Genomic DNA, 25,354 nt, shown 5'->3' with positions numbered 1-25,354 from the left:
CATTCTACCAGAAGACAGAAAATAACGTAATGCTTTCAGCCCAAAGATCTGACTTAGTTGGCTTCAACTACCTTTGTTTTTTCTAAGGCTGCGCCAAAGATCTGGCTTAGTTGGCTTCGACTCCCTTTGTTTTTTTCTAAGTCTGCGCTGAAAAAAACAATATTCTCACACTGCCATCCACTTTATGACTCCCTAACCCTTTTGTCTTTATACCCAGCACCAGGGTGATTACAAATACTTCTTTCATAACCTTTGGTTCCACTGACTTCTCTCACCTTGGTCACAGATTAGTCATGTCCTTCCTCTAGTTAATCTTTATTAACTGCTGCTTTATCCCTGCTGTCAAAGTCAGCTTCATGGTTTCTCCTCCTTAGAAGTGATTAGTTACCATGGCACCTAGGTGGTGCGCAGTCAGTTGAGCATTGGACTCATGGTTTCAGCTCAGGTTGTGAGCTAAAGCTCAGAGATGAGTCCCATGTCAGATTCTGCCCTCTGAGCTTAGCAAGGAGTCTGCTTAAGAATCTCCCTCTCCCCCCACCTATCTAAAATAAATAAATTTTTAAAAAAAGAAAGAAAGGAGGGTGTTAGTCTGGAACAGATGAGTCAGCATCACAGCTCTGCTATGAGCTGTGTCCTCAGGCCCTGAATGATAGGCCCATATATCTCTCCTGGTTGAGGAGGCCCTTCTATCTTATTTGGGTTCCTGCTTCAGTACTAGTTTGCATCTCATTGCCTCCTTTCCCCCGGTTATCCTGAGTTCCATGGTAGCCTTGGGTACCAGGAAGGATTCTCCTCCCACTGCTTTAAAAACAAGTACCTTTCTTGATCTTCAGGAGCTAGCGGTTTTTCCCTTCTACCAGCACTCACTGCCCTCCCGTAGCACCCTATAGCTGACTGTGCCAGAGCATCACAATAGAGACTTGCTGAGCCCCCTTGGAAGATGCGAGAAAGAAAGGGAGAGAAAGAGTAAGCAAGAGTAAGCCAATGAGCAAGCAGGGAACTGCTGAAAATGAAGGATTATTTTTATGATACTCTGTGAAATACTGTGATCAGGAACTGTCGCCTTCATATTAACAGAGCCAAGATTAAGCCCCATGCATGTTTCTGTCCTTTAACCTAATTATCAGGGGTTTTTTACATGCTGGCCTCATTTATAATTGTAATAATTGCACTAAGACTACTTTTAAGGAAATCTTTATCCTCTAGGTCATTTGTTGATACTGTTTAAAACTTGATTTCTGGGGTGCCTGGGTGGCTCAGTGGGTTAAAGCCTCTGCCTTCGGCTCAGGTCATGATCCCAGGGTCCTGGGATCGAGTCCCGCATCGGGCTCTCTGCTCAGCGGGGAGCCTGCTTCCCTCTCTCTCCCTCTGCCTGTCTCTCTGCCTACTTGTGATCTCTGTCTGTCAAGTAAATAAATAAATAAAAACTTTAAAAAAAAAATTTAAAACTTGATTTCTAGCCTTAATGTAAGCTTGCGAATAGTTATTATACATCTGTGTTTCTGGGGCACGTGGCCAGCTCAGTTGGAAGAACACACAACTATTGATCTTGGGGTCATGAGTTTGAGCCTCATGGTGGGTATAGAGATTACTAAAAAATAACTAAATTTTTTAAAAACTTAATTTCTGTTTCTGATTTTTAATAACCCATCATTCTATTTAGATTGATAGAGAATTTAAAGTCCAGAAAGCTTTGTTTTCAGTTGGATTCCCCGTTCCGAAGCCTTTATTATACTGCAGTGATCCTTCTGTCATTGGAACAGAATTTTATGTGATGGACCATGTGCAGGTAAATTAACACTTAATCTTACTTTATTTTTACTTTTGTTTTTGATTATGAAATTAGATGTTAATAAGTGATAGTTTATTAATGAACATTTAGGTAATTAGTAGTAAGGGCCTAAACGTTTGTTTTGATTTAAACACAGGCAATGTGGGTGGGGTGAAATAGACCAGGAACAAATTTAGTTGCTAGAGTGTGTTAACTTATTCTTTAATTTTCCTCTAGATGGCAATAAAGAGCTATATGTAATGGCAATAACCAAACTCTCCAGATGGTTGGAGGGAAGAAAAGGACAAATAGGAAATCAATCCACTAAGAACAATAAATGCAAAGTGTTTAAAAAATTTTTTCTTTGCAAAATGTAACTTGAGAATAGTTTTTGTCCTTTAAGTTCAACTTGGAATGTCCTTGTATTTTTCCTTTGGCACATATATTCTACTGAACATGTTTCCCAAAGGAATGCTTTCCTAGCATATTCTACAAAGAATTGCTTTTGGTTGCAAACTGTTATCCTGATTTTTTTTCATAGGCAATGCGGAATTATGACACAGCAAATAATTTATTTTGTCTTAAAAGATTTTTAATAATTTATTTTGTCTTAAATTATTTGTTGTAATGGTTTCCGTAGGGTCGAATCTTTCGTGATTTTACAATTCCTGGAGTTAGCCCAGCAGAACGCTCAGCCATATATGTGGCCATGATAGAAACCTTGGCTCACTTACATTCCTTAAATGTACAGTCATTGCAGCTGGAAGGATATGGTAGAGGTGCTGGATACTGCAAAAGACAGGTAATACATCCATATAAAGAGCTCCTTTTAGGGGCACCTGAGTGGCTCAGTTGGCATCTGCCTTTGGCTCAGGTCATGACCCCAGGGTCCTGGGATCCAGTCCCGCATAGGGCTCCCTGCTCAGCGCTCTGCTCTCCCTCTGCCTGCTGCTCCCCCTGCTTGTGCTCTTCACTCTCTCTCTCTCTCAAATAAATAAATAAAATATATAAATGTTTATTAAAAAAAGAGCTCCTTCTGTCAAGTTCTTGGAAACAATATTTATTATTAGTCAAAATAAAAACCTATTTTATACTTTCCTGAAACTTGGATGTAACTTCAGCCTTTATATCGTCTTATTGTTAGCAAAAAATAATTTTATATTTTTAGATCACCTTTTTTTCAGCCTAAGCCTCTATAACTAACAAATTTGTACATGAATGCAAATTTGAAGCTTTTCACCCTCTTCATTTAATTTATCAATATATTTTCCATACAGTTTCCCTTTTAAGTTAAGATATCTATTAAGCACAACCATGTGTTTAATACTTGCTGAGTACCATGTTAAATGTCAAGAAAACAGAAATAAGTTCTTCCCCTAAAGGAACTTTCGGTCATTTTTTGAGAGACCTGTACATGAATCTCATTTACATGAAACTTGAAAATAGAATAAAGGAGTATATGATCTAGTAGTAAGTGATTTGGTGCTGATGATAAGAGCTGATCCATTCAGAGGGTAGATGTCAGTGCATCTTTTCTTAGGTAGAGAAAGCTTTGTGGGAGAGATATGTCTTGCATTTTGTGTATAAGGAGATAGAAAATCTAGAGTGATAGGGGAAAGATGGTGAACATTTAAAACCAAAGGGACAGCTAGACCAGATATGTATAGGACTTTTCCCATTTTTTTATATATGTCTCTTCTGACTGAAGAGAGCCGGAAACCAAGATTTATAGAGTACTCACTGTATGCCAGGTCCCATGGTAGGTGAGTTACTGATCTACTCTTTTTAAATCTTTGTAGCAACCCTAAGACACAAGTATTATAACCCCCATTTTGTAGATGAGGAATCTGAGGCTAATAGATATTAAATAATATATGAATAAGTGGCTTAGACATAATTTATGTCCATGTCTATATGATTCCAGAGATGAAGGTCTTTACTGCACTAAGTTGAACAGAGAATCCTTGGGGAATGTGGAGAGAACTCTTAAGCTGATAAATAATATGGTCTCAGTTGATGGAAGATTTTGAGAATAGTTTGATTTGTTTCCATGTAATTCTAAGAATAATGAAAAGTCTTCACATTCCTTATACCCAAAATACATTTAGAAGATTCTGTGGGTAATAAGAAAAGGTACTAAAATGAAAAGTAAAAACCTCTGTTCGTCTAGCCCCCATATTTCCTTTTTCAGTGATTACTTGTTTCTTGTGACCTTTCCAGAAATCTCCTATGCCTATTTATTTGTGTGTATGTGTTTGTGTGCATTCTTTTTTTCTTCCACAAAATAATTGCAGAATAAAGACTAGAACCCACTTTTTTTGATTCCTATGCCAGTATTTTTTTTCCTGATAAAAATCTAGATTGGTAAAATGAACTAGACAGAAGAAAGATTTAGATATTCTGGGCTCATGTGAATGTCACTTATAGGCATCTGTCTTGAGCATTTAAGAATAAGACCAAATTTGACAAAATCAAATTTTATTTTAATTTTAGAATTGCTGGATCTTCTACTTTCAGCTCTTTAATTTTTCTTATTTGTATATCTTTAGGTATCAACCTGGACAGAGCAATATCGAGTTGCAGCTCATCAGGACATCCCTGCCATGAACCAACTATCTGATTGGCTAATGAAAAACTTGCCAGATAATGACAATGAAGAAAATTTGATTCATGGAGATTATAAACTAGATAACATAGTTTTTCACCCTACAGAGGTACTGTAAGCCATATTTATAATAAACTAAATAGGTCTTAGCACTTCTGATTTAGGGCACAAGTACTAGGTCGATGTTTCCCTCAGAGCTCTGAAGGAGCCCAACCCAACCTCATGGTTCTCTTACCTTCGGGACTCTCTTCACCACTCAAAATTTTTAGGAAGAGTCCTGCAGATTTTGGGGCATAGGTAGCTGCCCACCTTTAAGGCCAAGTCTAACCCTCAGGATATCTGATTTACTACTTAAACAGGATTTGGTAATTTACATGTATGTCACTGATTTCTTCAGAGAAGTCTTTCATCTACAAAAAATACTTATCTAGGTTCTTGCTCTTTTGGTTCATTTTCATTCCTTTCCTTATCTCATGAAGAATTTTTAATTTGGTTAATTAATTGTAAGCTCAGAGGGGTGCCTGGGTGTCTTAGTTGGTTAAGCATCTGCCTTGGGCTCAGATCCTGATCCCAGCCAGGGTCCTAGGATCGAACCCCATATCAGGCTTCCTGCTCAGCGGGGAACCTGCATCTCCCTCTCTGCTGCTCCCACTGCTTGTGTTCCTCTGTCAAATAAATAAGTAAAATCATTAAATATACATGTATATGTATAAGCTCAGAGATGACAGAATTCCAAAAATCTCTTCCGAAGTTTTGAAAGAATTATGAGATTAATGTGACCTTGCTCTGTGTAAATGTACACAGTGTAGTCTTTATAAAGGGTACAAACAATTCAAAACTGTAACCCTCCTTCACAGAACACAGACAGTGAGACCTGGGATTGGAGGAGTATGATGGGATGCCATTGGATAAGATGCTTGGCCCTTAGAATTATGAGATTAATGTGAAAGATTTATAGTTCCTTGAATTCTACTTCTTAAAAGAGGTTTTTCTGGGTTCATTAATTTTCTCAGAATGCTAAGACGTTTTAGGGCAGGAAGAGCTGCTCTGAATTCATGTGCTGAGCTTCTGGGTTTCATGTTCTTTCCCTATAGGAAGAGGACAGGAGAAAAATAGCATTATAAATTACATTGCTGCCATAATTCAAAGTAGTTTTATATCAAATCAAAGTTCAAACATAACATAAAGACAGGAACACATTCACCAGCAAGACAGAAAACTTTTTATAAGGAAGTCAATTTGGGTATTAAAATTATGTATATGTAATTATATATGTATGTGGGTAAACTTTTGTTAATGGTACTGATGAATTCTGAAATAACTTTGTTAAATATGGATTAGGAAGATTAAAGAATGCTAACTAATAAACTGGAAAAATTTTAAAAACTTATAGTTTAAAACCTAGCAGGATCAGGCCTATATTTGATCTGCATCATTTGAGTCATTAATATTTAGGAGCCTCCCTTTAAGTAAGAGTTTTCTATGTGTTCTATGTACTTTTCTACTTGTTGATTAAACAAGAAAGGAAAAATTCAGACCTAGATCTCTTGAATTTTGTGTCATCAGGCAAAATGTTTAAATTTAGGATTAGTCATAATATGCTGAAAGTAATTAGAAAACCATTTCTTAGGGTGTCTGGGTGGCTCAGTGGGTTAAGCTTCTGCCTTCGGCTCAGGTCATGGTCCCAGGGTCCTGGGATCAAGCCCTGCATTGGGCTCCCTGCTCAGCAGGGGGCCTGCTTCCTCCTCTCTCTCTCTCTCTCTCTCTCTCTGCCTGCCTCTCTGCCTACTTGTGATCTCTGTCAAATAAATAAATAAATAACCTTAAAAAAAAAAAGAAAAAGAAAACCATTTCTTATAGAAGTAAAGTTGTCAAACAGGTGTCATCTTCCTTTAGAAAAGCAAAATATTCAATAGTTGGAAGAGCTGTTTTTTAAAAAAGAAACTGGTAGAGGCAGATCGTGAAGCTATTTAGCTGTAATACTAATTTGTGACATACAGCATTATCTTTTAATGTATTAGGGTTATATGGTATCTGGTAAAATGTCTTCTACTTTCTATCCAATAAACCCATAACTGACGGTTAAATTTAATCAATTTCTGCCTCCTATAAATATTGTAGCTAATTTTTATGGAAATAACATATGATTGGCAGAGTACAAGTCAACCAGCATTGATTCATTACCAGCTATTTGCTTTGAAAGATAGGGTTGGAAAGGAACTACAGCTCTTAATGAGCTCAAAATACAAATGGAGAGAAAAAAATAATTAGCTAACAGCAAAAAAATAATGTATACCTGAGTGCTAAAGTACGTCATACAAAGTAAACTTACACGAGCAATCAGAGGAAAGATACACTGTGGACTGGCATCAAAAGCTGTGAGATGTTAAATTTAGTTTTAGTTAATAGTTTACCTTTTCTACCTCACTTTTAGTTTTTATTTATTTATTTATTTATTTAAATACCCCCTTTATTTTCTTAAGTAAACTCTATGCTCAATGTGGGGCTCGAACTCATGACCCCAAGATCAAGAGTTACATGCTCTACCAACTGACCGAGCCAGGTGCCTCCCACCTCATTTTTTAGATCTCATAAGTAAATGGGAAATTTAGAGTATGTTTCTTTTTTGTGAAGGCACTCCACAAATTGGAAAATCAGTCCTTGGACTATAGCGAGCTGAATTTGTATATGTATGTGCTCACCTGTTTATATATATTCCTAGAGATAGGATTGGAAGCTTTTAAGCTTTTTATTTTTTCTTTGAGAATAAGGATTATGTTTTAATTTTTTTTTTTTTTTACCTTTGCCTCTAGATTCTGTATAGTAGATGCTTGATAAGTGGAGATCTGCTAGACTATGACTTCCTTTAAAGCAGTGACTGTAGCGTTTACGTAGCAGGTGGTTACATGTTTCTGAATAGAATCTAAGTTGAAAGAATTGATTTTTATTAATCACTATTTCTGCATCATACATTTGTGCTTAATTTTTATTCTCTAACAGTGTGACCTTAAAGCAGATACTTTAACCTCTGTGCCTCAGTTTTTATTTTAATTTGTTTTTATTGATATGTAATTGACATTGTAACATATTTAGGTGTACAATACAATGATTTGATACCTCCACACATTGTGAAACAATCACCAATAAGGATTGTTTACCCCTTCGCCCTATGAAGTTAAATAATATGCAGTATAATATTACTGACTCTGGTCACCATGGTGTACATTGTATCCCCATGACTTATTTATTTTATGGTTGGAAGTTTGTACTTCTTGACCCCCTTCTTCCATTTCACTCACATCACACTTACCTCTGGCAACCACTAGCGTGCTCTTTTCGTGTATGAGTTTAATTATATTTGTTTTGTTTGTTCTTTTTTGTTTTGTTTTGTTCTTTTCACATATAAGTGAAATCATATGGTATTTGTCTTCCTCTGTCTCACTTAGTACACTTAGCGTTATAGTGTCAGGGTCCATTCATGTTGTCACAAATGGCAAGATTTCATTCTTTTGTAGGGCCAAATAGTATTCCACTGTATAAATGCCACATTTTATCCATCCATCCACCCCCATCCACCCATCCATGGATGCCTTTTAACATCTTGGCTATTGTGAACAATACTGTAGTGAACATAGGAGTGCACATATCTTTTCTGATTAATGTTTTAATTTGCTTCACATAAATATGTGGAAGTAGAATTGCTGGATCATATGGTAGTTCTCTTTCTGGTTTCTTGAGGAAACTCCATAGTTTCCTCCATACCCTCATAGTGCCTGCAGTGATCTACATTCCCACCAATAATGCCCAGAAGTTCCCTTTTCTCTGTATCCTCACCAGCACTTGTTCTTTTCTGTCTTCTTGAAAATAGCCATTACGACAGGTTTGAGATGATACCTTATTGTGGTTTTGATTTGTATTTCTCTGATAATAAATGATGTTAATCATTTTTTTCATGTGACTTTTGGCCATCTGTATGTCTTCTTTGGAAAAATTTCTATTTAGAACTTATACCTATTTTTTTATTGACTGTACTTTTGTATTGAGTTATAGGAGTTCTTTATCTATTTTGGCTATTAACTCCTTACTCAATATATGATTTGCAGATACATTGTCCCATTTAGGAGGTTGCCTTTTTATTTTATTGATGGTTTCCTTTGCTGTGCAGAAGGTTTTTAGTTTGATGTAGTCCCTTTTGTTTATATTTGCTTTTGTTCCCATTGCCTTGGGGATCAGTTACCAAAAAAAAAAAAAAAAAAAAAGTACTGCCAAGAAGAATGTCAATGAGCCTACCACCCATGTTTTCTTCTAGGAATTCTGTGGTTTCTGGTCTTGTATTCAAGTCTTTAATTCAGTTTGAGTTAATTTATGTATGGCATAAGACAATGGTACAGTTTCATTTTTTTTTTTTTTGCTTGTGGCTGTCCAGTTTTCCCAATACCATTTATTAAAGAAACTGTCTTTTCCCCATTGTATATTCTTGCTTCCTTTGTCATAAATTAATCAGCCATATACATGTGGGATTTTTTCCTGGGCTCTTTATTCTGTTCCATTTATCCTTATGTCTGTTTTTGTGCCACTGTTTTGATTATTATAACATTATATAATTTGAAATCAGGAAGTGTGATGCTTCCAACTTTATTCTTTCCCAAGATTGCTTTAGCTCTTTGGGATCTTATGTGGTTCCATAAAATTTTAGGATTCTTTGTTCTATTTCTGTGAAAAATGTCATTGGAATTTTGATAGGAATTCCATTGAATCTATAAATTGCTTTGAATAATATGGATATCTTAACAATATTAATTCTTCAAATCCATTAATTCTTCAAATCTTTTCCTTTTGTGTGTTCTTCAGTTTAGTTCATCGGTGTCTTACAGCTTTCATACAGTTCTTTTACCTGCTTGGTGAAATTTATTCCTAGGTATTTTATTCTTTTTGGTGCAATCGTAAATGTAATTTTCTAAATTTCTCTTTCTGATAGTTTGTTGTTACAATATTAAAAACATAATATTATATGTTGATTTTGTATCCTATAACTTTACTGAGTTTGTTTATTCTAATAGGTTTTTTTTGTAAAGTCTTACAGCATTTTCTATATAAAAAGTCCTGTTGTCCACAAATAATGACACTTTCACTTCTTCCTTTCCAGTTTAGATGCTTTTTAATTTCTTTTTCTTGCCTAATTGCTCTAGACTTCCGATACTGTGTTGAATGAAAGGGGCAAGAGTGGGCATCCTTGTCTTGTTCCTAATTGTTAAAGGAGGTTTTCAGCATTTTACCATTGAGTATGTTTGCTGTGGGCTTGTTACATATGGGCCTTTATTTTGAGGTACATTCACTATAATGACTTTTTTGAGAGTTTTTATTATAAATGGATGTTGAATTTTTTCAAATGTTTTTTCTGCATCTATTTAGATGCTTAAAAGATCATTTTCTTGATGTGGCATATAACATTGGTTTATTTGCAAGTGTCAAACCATCCTTGCATCCCTGGATTAAATCCTGCTCAATCATAATATATGACCTTTTTAATGTAGTGTTGAATTTAATTTACTAATATTTTGTGGAGGATTTTTGCATCTGTTTTCATCAGGGATATTGGTCTGTAATTTTCCTTTTTGTATGTGTGGTGTCTTGTCTGTTTTTGGTATTAGAGTAATGCTGGCTTTATAAAATGAGTATGGGGGATACCTGCCTGGCTGAGTTGGAAGAGCATGAGATGATCTTGGAATCCTGAGTTTGAGCCCCGCATTGGGTGTACTGATAGCTTTAATTTTAAAAAAATAATAATAAGTAAAGAAATAGGATTTGAAAGTATCCCCTCCTCTTCAGTTTTTTTGGAAGAGTTTTGAAGGACAGATATTTAAATCTTATTTGAATGTTTGATAGAATTCACCAGCGAAACTGTCTGGTCCTGGGCTCCTATGTCTGCAATTCTGTTTCCTTCCCTAATTTTTGGTCATTATTTCTTCAAATAAGTTTTCTATCCCTATTTCTCTTTTCTCCTTCTGGGACCACCATAATACAACTGTCATTCCACTTGATGTTGTTTCATAGGTCCCTTAAGATATCGTCACTTTTAAAAACCATTTTTTCTGTTTTGTTTTGGGCTTCTATTTTATTTTGCACTTCACTATCCCTTCTTCTAGGTCACTGATCTTTTCTTCTGCTTCATCTAGTTTGTTGTTGAACCTGTCTTGTGCATTTTTTCAGTTCATTTATTGCATTCTTCAGCTTCGTGACTTCTGTTCAGTACTTCCTTATATTTTCCCTCTTTGTTGACATTCTTACTGTATTCACCCATTCTTCTTAGATCAGTGAGCATCTTTAATGGCCATTACTTTGAACTCTTTATCAGGTAAATTAATTAATGGAATTTTATCTTGTTTTCTTACTTGGAACATACTCCTTTTTCATTATTTTGCTTCATTCTCTGTCTTTGTTTCATCTTCTTTTAAAGATTTGTTTATTTACTTGAGAGGGGGTAAGGGAGAGGGAAAGATGCTATCTGCTGAGCATGGAGCCCAACACAGGGCTCAGTCTCACAACCCAGAAATCATGACCTAAGCAGAAATCAAGAGTCAGAGGTTTAACTGACTGAGACACTCAGGCACCACTGTCTTTGTTTCTGTGTATTAAGTATAACTTCTATCCCTCCCAGTCTTAAAGGAGTGGTCACAGGAACATGGGATGTGTTTCACTTCGCTGTCTGTGCAGTGTCCTGGGGGCAGTAGCCTAGCCATGACTGCCTCTCTCATTATTTCAGCCCCATGGGGCCGAGAAATGCAAGCCCCCTGGCCACCAGAGCCAACATTCAAGGGGTGTTGCTTGTGTGAACAGCTTTGGCAGGGCCATAAAGGAGGGATGGGCCAGGATAATACTATCCACTGGATATACTGGGATGAAGCTTTAAGGGAATACCTTGCTGGATAGCCCACTTGCTGAGTTCAGTGAAGCAGGGCCATGTGGTAGCACAAGGTCAGAGCATGCCTGTCTGCTGGGTTTAGCAATGTAGGGCCACAGGGCAAGCAGCACTAGTAAGGTAGAGGGAGAGGGCAAAAATGGCACCTGCCAGCATCTCCATCCCCAGAGAGAGTTCAAATAAATCCCAGCCACTCCAGCAGATGCTTTAAGATTGGCCAATGAATCTCCTTCATATAAGGTCTAAGTTCTTTCAACTTGCTGCTTTTGATGGGTCTCAAGATGGGTAAATCTATCCATGAGCCCTTTAAGAGTGGAGTCTGTTTTCTAGAGCCTTTTGGTTCTCCTGGATGTGAATCCTTTTGGTTTTCAAAGCCAGACATTTTGGGGGCTCATCTCTCTGGTGCAGATCCCAAGGATGGGAGTACCTGATATGGGGCTTAAACCCCTTGCTTCTCTGGGATATAGTCCATATTTATGTAATTCCCTCCTGCTTGTGGGTTGCCACACTGGAGGGTAGGATTTTTGGTGACACTTCATCTCTACCTCTCCTACCCATCTTGCTGTAACCTGTTTTTGTTTTGTTTTGTTTGTTTTAAGATTTTATTTTATTTTATCTTATTAAGATTTTATTTATTTTGACAGGGAGAGACACAGCGAGAGAGGGAGCACAAGCAGAGGGAGGGGGAAAAGTAGGCTTCACGCTGAGCCAGGAGCCCGATGCAGGGCTTGAACCCAGGCCCTAGGATCATGACCTGAGCCGAAGGCAGGTGCTTAGCGACTAAGCCACCCAGACACCCTTTAAGATTTTTTTTTTAAGTAATCTATACACCCAGTGTGGGGCTTGAACTCACAACCCCATGATCAAGAGTTGTATTCTCTGTTGACTGAGCTAGCCAGTTGCCCTTGATATAGCCTTTCTGTCCTTCATTGTGGAGGAGCTGTTCAGGTCCTTTTCAGATCATTTTCAGAGAAAGTTGTTCTATATGGAGCTGAAGATTTGGTGTATCTGTGGAAGTAGATGAGTTCAGTGTCTTCCTATGCTACCATTTGAACCACTTATTTTAACTTTTTATTTTAAAATAGTTATATACTTGTAAGAAGTTGTTAAAAAAAAAAAAAGTACAAAGGGTCTTGTATACCTATCAGCCTAATTCCCTAAATGGATCTCACACAACTATAGTACATTATCAAAGCCAGGAAACTGACGTTGTGTGCCTTTTAAGTTGGATAGAGAAATACCAAAATTTCAGGGTTGTTAGGAAGCTAAAATGAAGTAATCAATGTGGACCAAGTAGCTGGTACCTGGCATAGCTGTGCTGAACTTGTTTCAGTTTTCTTCTTCTTTTTCTTTATTTTCTCCTCTGTTTTTCTATTTTACTTTTTTTGAAGATTGCCTATCAAGCTCTGTTCTTCATAAAACTATTAAGGTACAAGTAAATATTTCATAATATGTACTAAAACTTAAACAGTGGTTGTAAGGGATCAAATTATAGGAGACTTTTAAGTTGTACATTTTTGTAACAAGTAAGGTTTGAGGTTTTATTATTTTGTGGGTTTTTTTTTCAAAGAATAGCATGTTTTATTTTTATCATCAGAAAACACAAGAAAGAAGACAAAAACAAACTTAAATGACAAACCTTCCAGGAATGTGTGTGGTAAGCCAGTAAAGGATTACTAAAGGGTATGGCAGAAGGAGAGCACATTACTCAGTTTTGTAATCCGTATTTTCCAGTTACTTGTACATAAAGTATTTGAAGTATGTTTGAGTATTTCCATAATACAACATGCTTACTGCAATGTTTAAAAGAAATCCAGCCTTCCTGAAAAATATTGTTAATTTTCTTTTTTTTTTTCCAAATATTTTGTTTATTTGACAGAGAGAGATCACAAGTAGGAAGAGAGGCAGGCAGAGAGAGAGAAAGAGTGAAGCAGGCTCCCTGCTGAGCAGAGAGTCCGATGTAGGACTCGATCCGAGGACCCTGAGATCACGACTTGAGCCGAAGGCAGCGGTTTAACCCACTGAGCCACCCAGGCGCCCCAGTATTGTTAATTTTCTAAACATAAATCTTACCCATCTGGCAGAGAAATGTTTAAAAGTTTAATGTGCATTTCAACTTGAAAAACAAATTTATTTAATTAGAAACAGATAAACCTAGAGATAATTCATCTGCATTCATTAATTAGTAGTCAGATGTATGTAAGATAATAAATACATGTAATCTGGCTATTCTAAAGTCATCTATCTTGCAGCCTTTTATACATTAACTTGTGAAGAAAAAAGATTTGATATGCAAACAAAACTTTTATTTTTAATGGCTCTTCTTTTTTATTTCCCTCATTATCTCTTAAGTGTTAGTGTAGGTGGGCAGAAGCATAGTTGTGAAATTTAATTTTATTGCTAGGAAAGGTGTAGCAATTTGGGTTTTTTTTTTTTTTTTTTCAGAGACAGAGGGGTAGTGGCAGGGGGAGAAAGTGAGAGAAAATCTTAAGCAGGCTCCACATCCAACAGGGAGCCTGATGTGGGGCTTGAACTCATGGTCCTGAGATCATGACCTGAGCTAAAATCAAGAGTCAGACACTAGACCAACTGAACCGCCCAGGCCTCCCTACATTACAGATATTTTTTTAAATACTTTTTAGTAGAGGCATATGGATGGCTCAGTCACTTAAGTGTCTGCCTGCGCTTAGGTCATGATCCCAGGATTCTAGATCTCTGAGTTGGGCTCCCTACTCAGCAGGGAGCCTGCTTCTCCCTGTCCCTTTCCCCTCACTCATGCTTGCTCGCTCTCTCTCTCTTTCAAATAAAATAAGGAGGGAAGGCAAGATGGTGGAAGAGTAGGGGAGCTCGTTTCATTTGGTCCCTTGAATTTAACTAAAGAACTATCAAAAAATTCTGAACACCTGTGAATTCAACCTAAGATGAAAAAAGAAATGCTGGAATTCTACAAATAGAAAAGTGACCACTTTTTGCAAGGTAGGAGGTATGGAGAAGTGAATCTGAGGGGATATATTGGAAGATAAATGGCAGGGGGAGGGAGCCTCTGCAAGCCAGTTATAGGAAAGTGATACAGCCCCTGAGAGCAAAATTAGAACCTTTAGAAATCTGCTCCAGTGAGAGATGTCCCTGCCTGAAAGCTGCTCAAGTGGTGGTGAAGTGGGACAGAATCCTAGATGGGACAGTGTGACCTCAGGATATCTCTGGAGTCACAGAAAGAATGGGGGTGCCCGAGCTGGCAGCATTCCCAAGCATTGCAGCAGGGAAGCTGGTTAGGGACAGTGAGCTCGTGAGGGGGCTTTCAGCTTGGTTTGCTCTAAGCCATGAATGGTGGCACACTTGGGCAACAGCTCTCCATGCAGGAGCCCTGCAAAGGGCAGAAAGGCCGTGACACTCTACCTTTCCCTAGGAAGACCAGAGTGGATGCATACCACAGGAGTCTGCAGAGTTTGACACACACAAAAGGGAAGACCACTCATCCCTGAGTTTACTGAAGAGAGGTGACTGTGATCTTTCAGCTCCAGGGCTGGTGATCCAGGCATGGCCTTTTTTATTTTCGTCCCCCAGAGAGGCACGGAAAGCCTTCAGGAAACAAAACCCATTTAGAGCAACCAGAAGTGGCTTACACTGAAACTGGCTCCCTGGCAAAGCGTGGTGCAGCTCTACTCAGGAAAAGACACCTGATAATCAGCACAGGAGGCTCTTCCCCAAGAAGACCAGCTGGAAAAGCAGGCGAACACCAAGTGTATGGAACACACAGGACTGCAAAACTGCAGCACTAGGGGAAAATAGTATATAGAATTCAAGGGTTTTTGTTTTTTTTTTTTTTTCTCATTATAACTTTATCTTTCAGGTTAAAGTTTTCCTTTTCCTTTTCAATAAGTTTCTTATTTTATCAGATCTTTAAGTCTTTTTTTAACTTTCATTTTTTTTTTTTTACGTTTAATAGATACATTCCTCATTTTTGGCTTCCTTTTACTGTATCATATATATATATGATACAATATTGGGATTTAGTATCTTCTAACAAACAGACCAAAATACACCCAGGACCAAGTGGATCACCCTGTTTTGTCTACCTGGGAGACTATAGTCTCTCTGAAAAACCCCCCCTTCTTTTTTTCTTTTCCTCTTTGCCTTCTGACTGCTTCAGATTTGTCTGGTGCATATTTCATTTGGGTCTGGTTGATAATTTTTATTTTATCTCATTCATCCATTCTTCTCTGGGCAAAATGACTACAAAGAGAAATTCACAAAAAAGAACCAGAGGTAATACTTCCTGCCACACATCTAATCAATATGGATATAAGTAAAAAGACACACCTGGAATTCAGGATAATGATACTAAAGTTACTAGGTGGGCTGGAAAAAAGGATGAAAGACACAAGAGAATCTGTTAGTGCAGAATGAAATCTAGGTAGGCTGAAATTTAAAATGCTTTAACTGAGATGTATTCTAAATTGGATGCTGTAACACCTAGGATAAATGGGGCAGAAGAGGAAGGAAGTGACCTAGAAGATGAGTGGAGGGAAAGGAAGGTAGCTGAAGCAAAGAGAGAAAAACAACTAATGGACTATGAGAGGATGCTTTGAGAAATCAGCGATACCATGAAGCAAAATAATATTAGAATTATTGGCATCCCTGAAGAAAGAGAAAGAAAGAGAGAGGGACATAAGGTATATTTGAACAAATCATAGCTGGGAATGTCCCTAATCTGGGAAAGAAAACAGGCATTCAAGTCCAAGAGGTAGAGAGTACCCTTCTCAAAATCAATAAAAATAGATCAACACCCAACATATAATAGTGAAGCTTGCAAATTTCAGAGATAAAGAGAAAATCCTGAAAGGAGCTTGAGACAAGGGGTTCTTAACCAACGGGGGTAGAAACATTAGGCTGGCAGCAGACCAAGCCGTAATGACCTGGCAGGCCAGAACGTGCTGGCATGATACATTTAAGGAACTAAATGAGAAAAACATGTAGCCAAGAATACCTTCCAGCAAGGCTGTCATTCAGAATGGAAGGAGACATTAAGAGCTTCCAGGGTAAACAAAAACTAAAAGAATCTGTGACCACTAAACCAGCCCTGCAAAAAATACTAAAGGGGAAACTGTAAGCAGAAAGAGAGCCCCAGTGTAACAGACCAGAAAGGAACAGAGACAGTTTACAGAAAGAGGGACTTTATAAGTAATACAGTGACACTAAATTCATCTCTTTCAGTAGTTCTTCTGAATCTAAATGGGCTAAATGATCCAATCAAAAGACACAGGGTATCAGATTGGCTGGCAAGACACATCCATATGCTGTCTACAGCAGACTCTTCTTAGACCCAAAGACACCTCCAGATTGAAGCTCAGGGCTTGGAAAACCATGTATCATGGTAATGGACATCAAAAGAAAGCTGGGGTAACAATCATTATATCAGAAAAATTAGATTTAAACCAAAGAATGTAGGGGCACCTGGTGGCTCAGTGGGTTAAAGCCTTTGCCTTTGGCTCAGGTCATGATCCCAGCATCTTGGGATGGAGCCCCTCATCAGGCTCTCTGCTCAGCAGGGAGCCTGCTTCCTCTTCTCTCTCTCTGCCTGCCTCTCTGCCTACTTGTGATCTCTATCTGTCAGATAAATAAATAAAATCTTAAAAAAAAAAAAAAACAAAGAATGTAATAAGAGATGAGGAAGGATACTATGTCATACTTAAAGGGCCTATCCAACAAGAAGATCTAATAATTGCAAACATTTTTGCCCCTAAAGTGGAAGCAGCCAATTAGATAAGCCAATTAATAGCAAAATTAAAGAAACACATGGATAATAATACTTTATAGTGGGGGGACTTCAATACCCCACTCACAACAATGGACAGATCATCTAAGCAGAAGATGAACAAGGAAACAAGGACTTCGAATGACACGCTGGACCAGATGGACTTCACAGATACATACAGAGCATTCCATCCTAAAGCAACAGATTACATATTCTTCTCAAGTGCACATGGAACATTCTCCAGAGTGGATCACATACTTGGTCACAAATCAGGTCTCAACTGATACCAAAAGATTGGGATCATCCCCTGCATATTTTCAGACCACAATGCTTTGAGACTTGACCTCAATCACAAAAGGAAATCGGGAAGGAACTCAAACACTTGGAGGTTGAAGAGCATCCTACTGAGGAATGAAAGGGTCAGCCAGGAAGTTATAGAAGAATTTTTAAAAATTATGGAAACAAATGAAAATGAAAACACAACTGTTCAAAACCTTGTGATACAGCAAAGGCATTCCTAAGAGGGAAGTACATAGCAATACAAGCCTTTCTCAAAAACTTAGAAAAGTCTCAAATACACAGGCTAAAGTTACACTGTAAGGAGCTGGAGAAAGAATAAGAGCTCTTCCCCTGTGAAACGAAGTAGGAGAAGAGAATTAATAAAGATTAGAGCAGAAATCAATGAAGTAGAAACTAAAAGAACAGTAAAACAGATCAATGAAACTGGAAGCTGGTTCTTCAAAAGAGTTAATAAGATCAATAAACCCTTGGCCAGACTTATCAAGAAGAAAATAAATCATAAATTAAATTAAATATATAAATAATTTTAAAATCCTGTATGAAAGAGGAGAGATCACAGTCAACACCAAGGAAATACAAATAATCTTAAGAACATATTATGAGCAGAAGCTTTTTATCTTGATGAAGTCCCAGAAGTTCATTTTTGCTTTTGTTTCCCTTGCCTTTGGAGATGTGCCTTGCAAGAAGTTGCTGTGGCCAATGTCAAAGAGGTTACTACCTCTGTTCTCCTCTAGGATTTTTTTTTAAAGATTTTATTTACTTATTTGACAGAGAGAGATCACAAGTAGACAGAGAGGCAGGCAGGGAGAGAGAGGGAAGCAGGCTCCCCGCTGAGCAGAGAGCCTGACGAGGGACTCGATCCCAGGACCCTGAGATCATAACCTGAGCTGAAGGCAGCGGCTTAACCCACTGAGCCACCCAGGCGCCCCTCTCCTCTAGAATTTTGATGGATTTCTGTCTCACATTGAGACATTGAGGTCTTCCATTTAGAGTTTATCTTTGTGTATGATATAAGTTTCATTCTTCTGTATATAGCTGTCCAATTTTCCCAGTACTGTTTATTGAAGAGACTGTCTTTTTCCCATTGGATATTTTTTCCTACTTTGTTGAAGATTAGTTGACCATAGAGTTGAGGCTCCATATCTGGGCTTTCTGTTTTGTTCCATTGATCTATCTGTCTGTTTTTGTGCCAGTAGCATCCTGTCTTGGTGATCACAGCTTTATAGTATAGCTTGAAATCAGGCAAGTTGTTAGGGCCACTTTGGAAAACAGTGTGGAGGTTCCTCAAAAAGTTAAAAATAGAGTTACCCTATGACCCAGCAATTGTAGATGCTTAAGCAACTGAGCCACCCAGGTGTTCTGAGAGCAAACTTTAAACTGTGCATGACATGACATAGATGCTTAAATTATAAGTAATTATTAGAATTTCTTCTACAGTTAACCCTCAGTTGAGCAGTTTCAGCTGCTTTTGTTTCCTCTCATTAGCAGAGATACTAGTGGTATGTAAAGTAAAATGCAGGATAACTGATGGCCAATGATGGAGCCAGCAGACTTGGCTCTACATATTCCAGACTAATTAGTTATTTGGTAAATGAGATGTGCCATTGTAGGTAAAAACTATAAACTATGTAAACTAAGATTTGCTTCTGATAGATAATAGGATTCCACTTATTTCCCTGTTTTTGTTTTATATTAAATATGTTAAAACCTTTTTATTTTTAATTGCAGTCTCGAGTTATAGCTATACTGGATTGGGAGCTTTCAACTATTGGTCATCCTTTGTCAGACTTAGCTCATCTCTCCCTATTCTACTTTTGGCCAAGGACTGTTCCAATGATAAATCAAAATTCTTACTTTCAAGAAAATATAGGTATGAAATCGTAATGTTGCCTAAATTGCTATTAATATAAAATTATATTTATTCTTCATAATTAAAAGGTAAGATTTATATTGCCATTTTAGATACATAGCTTTTATTTGTTTCTTGAAATGTTTCTTTTTTTTTTTAAAGACTTTATTTATTTGAGAGAGAGAGAAAGAATGCATGTGCACAAGCAGGGGGAGGGTCAGAGGGAGAAGGAACAGGGCTCCTGCTAAGCAAAGAGACCAACTCGGGACTCGATCCCAGGACCCTGGGATCATTACCTGAGCTGAAGGCAGATGATTAACTGACTGAGCCACCCAGGCACTCCTCTGAAATGTTTCTAATTCATTGTATTCTTGATTTTTCTGAACAACAGATTTTACTTTTTGTAATTATGATAAAATGTAGCCATATATATATATATATATATATATATATATATATATATATCTCATTCATTTGGAAAACAACATTCAGAACATGTTTGTTATGTGTATCAGTTTTATGTACACATGTAGTATTAGTACATTTGAAACATTCACCATGATATCTTTATTAAATTTTATAGTATGTGTTGTTTTTATAGGGATACCATCAATAGAAGAACTGGTTTCAATATATTGCCGCTGCAGGGGAATTGATTCTATTCTCCCTAACTGGAATTTCTTTCTTGCCCTTGCATATTTTAAAATGGCTGGAATAGCACAGGTAATTGATTGGTCTCAACTTCTGTTTCTCCATTATTTATTAATGTACTATTCATGATATTTTCTGGTCTTCAGGAGTTTTATGTTCTTTTTCCTTAGATCATTTTGCTTTGGATAATGACAAATACCAGGACTGGGTGAATATGAATCCAGACTTTACAGAATAGGAATTTGGCAAAAGCAAAAAATTGAGTAGCAAAATGTGTTATCATTTTTTGGTATGACAAACTTAATAGTGGAAGGAAGAAAGAAAGAAAGAAAGAAAGAAAAAAGCATATGAAGATTCATTATTTCCTGAATATCCAATTTAAGAAAGAGCTAAAATATTTTAATAATGTCTGCTCCAAACTATAAAACCATTTATTAACCAGTACTGATGATGAGGAAAGAAATACTTTTGCATGTCCCAAAGTCTAGCACTGTACCTAGATTATAGTAGCCTCTTAATATATATTTTTGAGAGAATAGATGAGTAAAATTTTCTGTTTTCTAATAATGTTAGAATCACACAAATTACGTGTCTGATTTTAAGAGGAAATTGAGCATAAATTCAGTTTTTTAAAATCTAAAGTGTACTTTTTTTTTTTTTTTTTTTTTTTTTTTTTAGCAGGGGAGGGGCAGAGGGAGAGGGAGAGAAAGCATCTTAGGCAGGCTCTACTCTCAACACAGAACCTGCCATAGGGCTCAATCTCACAACCCTAAGATCATGGTGTGAGCCAAAATCAAAATTCCAGTGCTTAACCAACTGAGCCACCCAGGTGCCCCTAAAGTGTATTCTTCTTTATACTGATTTAGTTTACATGTGCTTTGAACCTCAGGAGTTTATTTAAGAAATTGAGATGCTTCATCAGTGACAAAGGGCTAGGGCTTGGAAGAATAAGTCAGTAAGAGATTTTAGAAACAAAAAAGAATGTAAAAAGGATTAAGGTGTTTTTTCCTTGTCTTCTGAGTCCATGCTATCCATGACCAACTGAAATATCTTCTGGATATAGTTGTATTACATCTCATCCTGTATTTTAGAATCACGTTAATCGTGTTGGTTGGATGGGTTCCTCAAAAGAGGGTTCATGGTATGTTTTTTATATTTGTCAGTTTCCACAAATCAGATACCAAATGGGCTTTGAACTTAAAATGGATTTTCATTTCAAACAAAAGTTTTACTTGCATTATGCATTATGTATGTGGTAGACTATATGGTAACAGGGATGATCATAAACATTGCATTCTAACTACAAATATGAAATTGGAATGATGGAAGGAGTGTTAGAGTGTCTTATTGCATAAAGAAGTACGCGAAGAGGGGCGCCTGGGTGGCTCAGTGGGTTAAGCCGCTGCCTTCGGCTCAGGTCATGATCTCAGGGTCCTGGGATCGAGTCCTGCATCGGGCTCTCTGCTCAGCAGGGAGCCTGCTTCCTCCTCTCTCTCTCTCTGCCCACCTCTCTGCCTACTTGTGATCTCTGTCTGTCAAATAAATAAATAAATAAAATCTTTAAAAAAAAAAAAAAGAAGTACACGAAGAAATAAAACTAATGAAATTCAGTGGATTGTGTTAGGGTGAGACAAGCAAGGGAGAGGAGAGTGTTATGTTGAAAGCACAGAACACAAAGAAAGAAAAACTAATTAGCATTCAACTAACCCTGTTCAAGGAGACAGTTAACTAAATTCGGACTCCAAAATAATGAGAGAAAATATTCTTAGAGATCATCTCTGTGTCTTCTCTTCCATTTTATAGTTTTTAATTTTATTTTGGTTTATTTAGATTTTCCCCCACTAAAACAGGAGAACAGTGATCTTTAAAGGTGGTATAAGGTGATGCCACTTTGACATCTTTGTTAACTCCTGAGTTCATTTTCAAGTTTGATTTGATTTACAGTTAAAGTTCTGTTAGAATGAGAGTGTGTTAAGCAAATAATGCATGTCTAACTCTTTAATTTAGGGTGGTATAATTATCCCTATATGTAAATAAATAGAATTGATGGTCTGATTTATATCTTGATACCTTGTGAGGTTAGTGACTCACATAGCTGGGAAACTGGAGACTGGATAGCTGAAGAACGGTTTTCAGTCAATCTTAATTGCTCTATGTTAATTTTATTTATAGGGAGTATATAGTAGATATCTTCTGGGAAATAATGCATCTGAGAGTAGCTTTCTGTTTGCCAAGATTGTGCAGCCTCTGGCAGAAACTGGATTACAACTTTCGAAAAGGTAAGCAAAATCGATTCCTTGGCTAATTCAAATTAGAGCCTTTATTAGATATATGAAGGTTGTAAACTTCAAGGGGATAGGGATTGTTTCTGTTGCTTTTACCAGGATTATTGCTGCCAGTCACATCAGTTTTTTGGTAACATCTTATATGCCTGAAAATAAAATAACCTAGATTCATGATTAAAAGTATTTTTTTGCCAACTTGAGCATATAAACTTTCAAGGAAATAGATAAAACTCTCAAATGCTTCTTTCTAACATTTACATTACTTACATATTCCTATTCAAAATTATACCCTATAAAAGATGATTTATTAACTTTAGAAGTATTGCTCTCTTCCATCATATTTCATGAAATTTTATTCAGTCACTCCATAAATGTCTTTAAAATCCATATCTCAATCAGTGGAGCACTTTTTGAGGCATCTAGTTCTCTTCCCAACTACACACTTTCATCTAAGTGATGTGATATAATAGCACTTCCTGAATCCATTGATGATGCTGTCCCTGGAAATTCTGTCCGGGCACAAGTACCCAGGACTTAACCTTAGGACAGTTATGTTTTATAATTCATCTTTAGGTGATGTTTGTATTCTTTCAACATAACAACTGACAGTGTTGCTCTTCATAAAGATCTTTATAATGACATCCAGTAGTTGTGTTTGTGAGGAATATACTAAGAATAATTACTACATTTGTGTTCAGTTTCTTCACCTTCTTTTTGAGAGATTTTGATAATTGACTTTAATAAAGATTCAAAACTACCACCGATTGAGATTGTGCCAGGCTTATGTTTTACCTACATAGTGCTTTCAGCATTAAAGTTTCCTGTTCAAAGTAAAGTGATTGTACATTTATTGCATAAATGAAAAACTTAAGAAATTCCAAAATATGCCAACTCCTGAGGGATATTTTGAAGGAGTTGGAAAGACCTCACATTATATTCAGAAATATATAATAATGATTTGGGACACCTTTGTAACTCTTTTTTTCCTTTCTTTCTTTTCTTTTTTTAATAAAGAACTTTCAGTACTACATCACCACAGATTGATACTTCCCAACAATTGTTTGTACAGAGTAAGACTGGCCAGGAAGTTCTTGCTAGGGTGAAGCATTTCATGAAACGACACATCCTTCCAGCTGAAAAGGTGAGTACTGTATAAACAAACAGAATGTATTTGGGCTCAAGGACTATTGGTGAATTATGTCTGTTATCTCTCCTTCTAGGAGTATCATGGTATCCTATCTTTGTAGTCAGTCCTTACCCATTCCCCTCCTTACATTAGCACTGAGCTGCTGCAGAAGCTGATGAGCTCCTAAAAGATGCCAAGGGAATGCCACAGATGAATCCTTGAAATTAAAATTCAAAGGGGATTAACTGTTGTAAAGTTGGGGCTGTAAATATATTAGAGTAAAACATTATTTTAGGGCCATTTAAAAAGAAAAGATTTTATTTATTTATTAGAGAGCACATTTATTTGGGGGGAGGAGCAGAGGGAAAGGAGTAAGCAGACTGCGCTGAGTAGGGAGCTCTATGCTGGGCCCAACAGCACAGCCTTGAGGTCATGACCTGAGCCAAAATCAGGAGTCAGACGCCCAGCTGACTGAGCCAGCCAGGTACTCCAGGGCCTTTTCATAAGGCAGTGACTTTTAGCTTTTTTGTGTGTGTGTGTGGCTCCCTATGAAAATTAAGAAAACTGTAGACTAAACAAAATGGACATAACCAAGAAATGTTGCATATCATTTCAGTCTATTCACAGATACTACTATCTCTCTCCATACAGGCTACTACTTTAAGGTGTCAAGTTTCTGTAACTTCACTGAGGGTAGTAAAACATGGTGCATTCATTCATTCATTCAGTTAACATGTAGTTATTAGGTACCTAATAATGGGTTAGGCATCTGGAGAGCCATCAAAAGTAAAAGAATAAGACAGAGCTAATGCTTCCACAGAGCCTATACTTTAGCACAAAAGAAAGACATTCAATAAGAGACGATAATGCTGTGAAGAAAAGGTAAAAGCTATTATGAAAATACATAAGGCAGGTGGGGCCAGGTATATGTGTGAGTTGAACACTGGTGTAGAAATTGTAAGGGTTTAATTTTAGTCCATTCCTGTCACAAGTTAGGTGGTTATGAACAAATAACTCTAACTCTCAGTGCCTTAGTCTTTCATCTGTGATGTGCATAGGTATGAGTAGATATACAGTAAATTCTCATTTCAATTTTCTGTGATTCTGAGAGCTCTAGAGCTAGACCTACAAAATCAAATAGGAAACTGAAAAAGGCCAAAATTCTTTAAACAAAAATGTTCAGAGTTGATATGTGTTTATAGGGCAGTTACTGTTGTTGCTTGAACTAGATAAATAATTATCATATTTTTAAAATTTATTTTTATTTTTTAAAAGATCTTATTTATTTATTTAACAGATAGGATCACAAGTAGGCAGAGAGGCAGGCAGAGAGAGAGGGGGGAAGCAGGTTCCCTGCTAAGCAAAGAGCACAATATGGGGCTCTAGCCCAGGACTCTGGGATCATGACCTGAGCCAAAGATAGAGACTTTAAACCACTGAGCCACCCAGATGCCCTAATTATCATATTTTTAATAAAGAACTGTCATGAGATGAATTTTGCTGACAGTGGGGTATAGCTTTTTTAGGAAAATACTACTAAAATATTGGGAAATTCATTCTAAAATAGCCTCCTTTTAACAGGGACATGACTTTTTAAGTAATAGAGTGGCACTAAATTCATTGTAACTCAATAGTTGCTCTGAATCTAAATGGGCTAAATGCCCCAGTCAAAAGACACAAGGTATCATATTGGATTAAAAAGCAAAATGTATCCATGTGCTGTCTGCAGCAAATTCTTCGTAGACCCAAAGACACCTCAGATTAAAAGGGAGGGCATGGAAAACCATGGTAATGGACATCAAAAGAAAGCTGGGGTAACAATTATCATATCAGAAAAATTAGATTTAAACCAAAGCATGTAGGGGCACCTGGTGGCTCAGTGGGTTAAAGCCTCTGCCTTCGGCTCAGGTCATGATCCCAGCATCCTGGGATGGAGCCCCGCATTAGGCTCTCTGCTCAGCAGGGAGCCTGCTTCCTCTTCTCTCTCTCTGCCTGCCTCTCTGCCTACTTGTGATCTCTATCTGTCAGATAAATAAATAAAATCTTAAAAAAAAAAAAACAAAGAATGTAATAAGAGATGAGGAAGGATACTA

The 25,354-nt window shown here is 37.1% G+C and overlaps 1 protein-coding gene across 1 annotated transcript in view; it reads left to right on the top strand.

Moving 5' to 3' along the window:
- The window catches only part of ACAD11 (acyl-CoA dehydrogenase family member 11), a 93,722-nt gene that overhangs the window by 6,551 nt on the left and 61,817 nt on the right, over window positions 1-25,354 (top strand). Inside the window, exons 3-9 of the mRNA XM_059390932.1 lie at window positions 1,664-1,789; window positions 2,412-2,573; window positions 4,321-4,485; window positions 19,079-19,220; window positions 19,801-19,922; window positions 22,023-22,129; window positions 23,150-23,276. Coding sequence (XP_059246915.1) covers window positions 1,664-1,789; window positions 2,412-2,573; window positions 4,321-4,485; window positions 19,079-19,220; window positions 19,801-19,922; window positions 22,023-22,129; window positions 23,150-23,276 — 951 coding nt within the window. The remainder of the gene's footprint in view (window positions 1-1,663; window positions 1,790-2,411; window positions 2,574-4,320; window positions 4,486-19,078; window positions 19,221-19,800; window positions 19,923-22,022; window positions 22,130-23,149; window positions 23,277-25,354) is intronic.

Source organism: Mustela nigripes, chromosome 2 (genome assembly GCF_022355385.1).
Source record: "Mustela nigripes isolate SB6536 chromosome 2, MUSNIG.SB6536, whole genome shotgun sequence".
NCBI lineage: Eukaryota > Metazoa > Chordata > Mammalia > Carnivora > Mustelidae > Mustela > Mustela nigripes.
This window is presented reverse-complemented; position numbering and strand designations above follow the sequence as displayed.